Source organism: Trachurus japonicus, chromosome 6 (assembly GCF_045865225.1).
Source record: "Trachurus japonicus isolate A0001 chromosome 6, Traja_1.0".
NCBI lineage: Eukaryota > Metazoa > Chordata > Actinopteri > Carangiformes > Carangidae > Trachurus > Trachurus japonicus.
In genome coordinates, this window is record NC_140912.1 from 14367617 (window position 1) to 14373660 (window position 6044).

At 43.1% G+C, this 6044-nt stretch overlaps 1 protein-coding gene across 1 annotated transcript in view; it reads right to left on the minus strand.

The window, feature by feature from the left end:
- The window catches only part of roraa (RAR-related orphan receptor A, paralog a), a 181416-nt gene extending 177124 nt beyond the window's left edge, over nucleotides 1-4292 (minus strand). Inside the window, exon 1 of the mRNA XM_085779119.1 lies at nucleotides 3960-4292. Within this exon, the coding sequence (XP_085635245.1) occupies nucleotides 3960-4113 (154 nt within the window). The 5' untranslated portion in view covers nucleotides 4114-4292. The remainder of the gene's footprint in view (nucleotides 1-3959) is intronic.
- Nucleotides 4293-6044: the final 1752 nt, after the last annotated feature.

Below are 6044 nucleotides of genomic sequence, written 5' to 3' on the forward strand. Positions count from 1 at the left end.
TCTTTTTTTTTTGTGGTGCCAAAGTCTAAACTCAGAGCAGATGTGAGTGCAGCAGCTGAGCGTACAGGTGAAGAAATACTCTTTATCTTTGCAGTTTAACTGACTGATGTTTTGTGCCATCGGAGGTAAGAGATTAAATACTGACCTTTCACTTTGCACAGGTTGATTGAGAACATTTAACAATGTTACCAGTGTGACAGGTGCAGTACCAACAAAAAAATTCGGGATACTATCGCTATACATTTGAAACTGAAAACACAGTTGATGTTATAAGCAGCCGGCCAGAAAAAAAAAAGAGACACTTAATGGAGTTCCTCTCCCAGATCTGTCTGGGCTGAGGGCTAAACTACAGTATAAGCCTACACCTGTATCCTCCTGCTCTCCAGCGGTCAGGGAGCCCTAATTCTTGAGAATGCCACAGCCTCAATAATGTCGCCGTCCACTCCAGTCGCATGCAAGCCCCATGCCAGCAACTGGATTTCTGAGACTGTGTAAAGCCTCCGCATCCCTGCAGCTCACCCGTCTTGTGTTAACAACAGTGAAATAAATACTGCCACTCCAGCCGAGAGCTCTCATTTCAGCGCCCCAAAATAAAAACTGCTGGATCAAAGTCTAGTTAAATGTTCATTAAGAGAAGACTGAATGTTTTTACACTCTGCCTTTTTAGTTTGGATCAGCTACTGAAAGTGCAGCGTCAGGTGGAATTTGTTTCCAATGACGAATTAACATTTAAAACTGGTTACTAATTTGTATTAAATGAAAATGTTTTTTAAAAAAAGCATGATGGGACAATCTACAATATGACTAAATGGTGTGACATAATGGAATAAAAGCTTTTAGATAAGATCTAGATAGGGAACAAACTAATATTCAGGACGCACTCTAAGATACAACATCACACCTCACCTGCTCTGACTTGCACTATTTTAAAAAACAACTTTATGTTACTGGCAGTAACCCAGTAACCATATTTTGTGCATTTGTGTCACATAACAAAACAAGTGTGGTGTCAGTCAGTGAAATCGTCCACTACAGGACTATGACACACACACACACACACAGCTCTGACACTCAAACAAAGTCATGTTAACAGAGGATCCAGGACAGTGGTGCTCTTATCAGATCTGCGGCTTCAGAGCTTCCCTGTGTAGCTGCAGGTTTCCAGCCTCTGCAGAGACCATCACCTTACATAACCAAACCATTAATATTGATTGTTTCCAAATTTGCGAACTGAGGGATCTTGCAATATGAAAATAACACCCTTTCTTCTTTCCAGTAATGATATCCACAGCCCTCCAAGGCCTGTTCTCTGACCCACTCAAGTCTTACCAGCACAGCTTTTTGCTGAAGTCAGCTTTTTTCTACTTAAAAGGTATTAGCACTCAGGGTTAAAACAGTAAACGCTCTGCATGCAGGATAAGAAATGTGCATCCTCAGAAAGTCTAATACGGATGCAGTTCAGAGGGAGAACTGGTGGCTGCCACCTTTCAGACGCTGCTTGGCTCAAACACCAGTCAGAGTACAGATCTGTAATCCTACACAATGTTTCAGTCACACCAGCCTTAAACTATAAACCTTTTTTAATGTTTTTATACATTTGAACAACACTGCGTCATCACAATAAACCAGCTGAACTTATGTCTTAATAGAACACTTGAAGTTTGACATAAACGCTTTATCTAATAAAGCAATTAAGCCATAGTTTCCTTATGAAAGCAAACTTTTCTTCTGCTCTCTCCTGCGTAGTGGATGTTTGGAATATTTCTACATTATTACATTTATAAATAATCTGCTATCGGAGCCTCATAAGTTTCATTGTAAAACAAATACAGGCCAGACTTTGCAGCATTTATAATGCCTTGTGAACACACTCTTACGTGTCAGACGGCAGATTAGATTTCATTGACTGCCAGAAACTGTATATCAAAGGTACAGGTGACAACTTAATGATTGTGAAAGATAAAAGTCAAATGAGCCTCATGACCTCAGTCTTTTGAAAAACGAGCAGCCATCTCCTCTCTATAATAAAACACACTAGGTGAAAGCCTGTCGTGTATATTTAAATTTGAGGGCCCACATTGAAAATGAGAGAATAATTTAACTCAGGGATTTAATCATAACCAATTTCAGACACATCCTGGCAAGCAGTGAGTTTTTCAAAAAGTTCTCAAAACTTTTCTTCAAGCCCTCCTCATATAACACACTCGAACAATCATTCTTATTCTGAAAAAGGTCAAAATAAAGTTTGACTGCTAGGAAACTCCTCTGGATCTGCAGAGGTTGTCCCACAGAACATGTTTTTTTTTCACCCATTCAGCATTACATAACAGACCAAAGGCGTTCTTTTTCCTGTCTTTCTCTTTCCCAGACGCACTTTAATCCTGTGCATAAAAGGGTGGGGTGAATATGGGTCAGCAGGTTAGGAGTGTCTCAAAGTCAGACTTGTGAAAAAAGAAATCAATCTACGAAGCCTCCCAACTACCTGTCTTTGCCCCGCGATTACATAAGTGCTCGGGCTGTGCCTGCCAACCCACAAAGTCACACAGTTTTCCCTTCACTGGTGTATAAATACCCGCTCAAGTGCAATGATTTCTGTTTAATTGAAGCACCGTGGTTGATCGTGGGGAGTGGGTGAACTCTTTGGATAAAAGTGGAGGGAGAAAGAAAAAAAAGATCCGCGGTGGTGATTTCTGCTTCTCAGTTGCGCGTCTGTTTATGGCTAAACCTGTTACATAACCAGCTTACATTCCACATTCACCATATCACACTCTAAATATACCCTTGCGCACAGGAAGAGTGCGCACAACACACACAGACTAAATAATAAAGAGAAAAGAGAAGCCGGATTGCAACGAAACAATTGTCACATCTCAACGCCTGCTCGCCCCCTCTCGTAGACGCCAACTCTGCTTGTCAAGAATCAGCAGAGAAAACCACTATTTGTTTGAACTTGGATGAGCCCGGTTAGCCTGAGCTGGAGAGAGACAGCCGAGAGAAGGGGGTGTGGTTAAATACTGTCTGTACTGTACAACATGGACGGGACGTGGTGGATAAATCATGTTAAAAAAAAAAAAAAACATAGAAAGAAAGCAAGAAAAAAAAAAGAAATGAACTCGACCCGAGCAGCAACGCAGACAGACTTTAGACGGGGACTAATTGGCAGCACAGGGTCGTGCTTGTTTTCATTGTCTGATCATGTGAAGGTTTTAGTTGCATAAAAAAAACGCCTGTGCAGCGCCTTCATGCTCGCAACAGTGTTGGAGAGCTGACGCTAAACAAATTCCAGCTGCTGGGGCGTCTTTTTTCTCTGTCTTGCACACAGGAATAGCCTAAATCTGTTAGCTGGAGATGTTTAAAAAAAAAAAAAAAAAAAAAATCCAGCCAGACGGCGCTGTGTGTGTGTGTGTGCGTGTGTGTGCTGTATCGGGAATAGTGTGAGAGGACATGTCCCTACAAAGGAGAGAATGTGGACTGATCGATAAACTAGCCCCACACACAGTTTCTAAAAGTTCACTTTTGCCACTCTTGACAATATCTCGTGTGAGCGGCCAGGTTGGCCTGTGTCTGGGCACCGGACACACACACACATAAAAAAAAAAAGCTCCTGTTGGTCGATGTGAAGTCGCGGGGGTAATTGATTTATCTCGCAATCAGAGTAAATGTGACATCTGTGACCGTATCACCCCCCTATGATTCGAGCTGTCAGTGGAGCCTGAACACCAGCAACACACACCGAGGCACTTATCAACACGCGAACGGCAGAGAAAAGCCGCGGTGGTGGTGGTACTAAATAATAAGAATAAAAAAAGCCATGTCACTGTGGTTGGGTGAATTTTAGACAGTGTGCAGTTATTTATAGGGGAGCGATTTAATTCATTTTTTTTAAGTTTAATTAAAAAAATACTCCTCGATCGGTTCTGATTTGTCACACAGTAAAAAGCGAAACGCGGTCCCTTTACCTCTGTTGGTGCTGGAGCAGGTCTGCCTTCGAACCGGGGCTGGATGGTCCGCTTTCCGGAGCGTCTCCAGGTTTACCGGGGTTTCCCTGACCGGGGTAGCCGGCTCCGAGGCGCTGTTGCCCGGGTCGCTCGCTGGATCTGGAGGGGACTCCATGTTGAATTTCAGGTTTACTGTTGAACTACTGCTAATACTTCAAACTAATTCTATGCGATCTGTGAGCTCCGACACTACGCCTTGCTATCTAATTTAGACTAGAAGTAAGAAATGAGAAATGCGAGTGTGTCTAGGGGTGGGTGTGTAGGTCTGATTGTCCACTAGCAGCGCTAGTGAGAGCTCCAGTCATGCAAACTGAAAAGGGAGAGGTTGTCAATAGCCGAAGAATAGATGTAGGCCTGAAAGTAATCCATGCTCATCGACCCTGCGCGGTTTTTTACATGGAAATGACAACATTTTATTACTGTCTGACCTCGCCCGGCACTTCCACGCGCCCGTGTCTCATGTTAAGGTGCAAGCTGGGCACAAATAGTGACGCTACCACCTATAGGCTGCTGCTGAATGTGAAACTGAAAACTGGTCAAATGCTCAAAATACATCATGACATGCAATTGCATCAGTGCCCGATCCAAACTATTTCATTAAGCCATTAAACTGACTATAATGAATTCATATGAAAGCACTGGTTTACTAGGGGGGTTGTTATTTTGGCTTCAATCACAAATCCCTCCCAGCTAAATATGGCCACTTTCATCATCATCACCATCAGCAGCAGCAGCAGTGTATTTTTAATATCGTGTATCATCACCAATAACACGTGTGTTGGTTAAGTTTGCGGCGATGAGCTGCGGTGTTTAACAGGAAATGATGTGTTGTGAATTCCTTCACTGTGGCTGCTGCGGCTCCCCCACCGTAACACTTCTGCAACGATACAAAGATTTCAAACAAGGAGTCAAAGCGCCCGTCATTATTTTCATCATCATCACTACCATCACCATCACCATCATCATCATCATCAGCCTGTGGGAGGAGCGGGCTGCATTAGTGAGCAGTCTGCTGAAGCTGATGAAAGGACCCTTCCCCTTCTCTCCCTCTCAGTGTAACCTGTGCTGTGCGTGTGTGCGCGCTCCGCCTGATAAAAGTGACTATTGACAGCAGTTTGCAAGAGAAAACGCTCCACGACACGGTGGCACGTACACGAGCCGGCGAAACCAGACGTCACTCCGGCGACTGGCATCCACGCACCGCTTGTTGCGCAGCAATTACAAACACCATGCTTTCTGCATGTGATGAGCGGGCAAGCTGCGAGGCGGAACCCCGCCTCTTCAGAGCGGTGCACGTGGACTTTGACATGGTCCTGCCCTCTCTCTCTCTCTCTCTCTCTCTCTCTCTCTCTCAGCAGGCCCTGTGCTGCTGCTGCTGCTGCTGCTGCTGCTGCTGCTGCTGCTGCTAGACAGGGCAACCAGGAAATACAAAGAAAGCTGACTGTGCTTAATAACAGAAGCGCCTCGAACACAACACTCTGGATATTTTGGTTTTTATGTAAATAAAAAAAATACATAAAGCCACAATATACATTGTATTATAGTGGAGGGCAATGGAATAGCACTATCCACATTACAAACACCATGACTGTTTCATTTCTTGACCATTACATTTGACTAAACCCAGAATGCCTGTCAGTAACATCAACTAATTTCACTTTTTGGATGTCAAAAACATGTTTGGTTAAGTTTACAACATATTTTTCACTGGCCACGTATTTGACCCAAGTGTGATAATGAATTAGAGTTTATTGAGCCACATCCCCTTTCTCAATGAATATTCACCTAATAGTATTAATGATGTCAAAAATTAAAATTAAAAATAAACCACCACACGCTTAAATTACACTTACTGACGTTTTATTGAGCGAATTAGCTCAGTTTGCTCAATAAAACTTCAGTAGGCTAAGTGTAATTTCAGTGTGCGGTATTTATTTCTGATTTTTGATTCTTGATTCATACACCCACCCACCAGCACCTGAGTCTTATTCTGGCTGTGCAGGGGGAATTTAATTAACAGTATTGATGATGGATTTAAAACATACT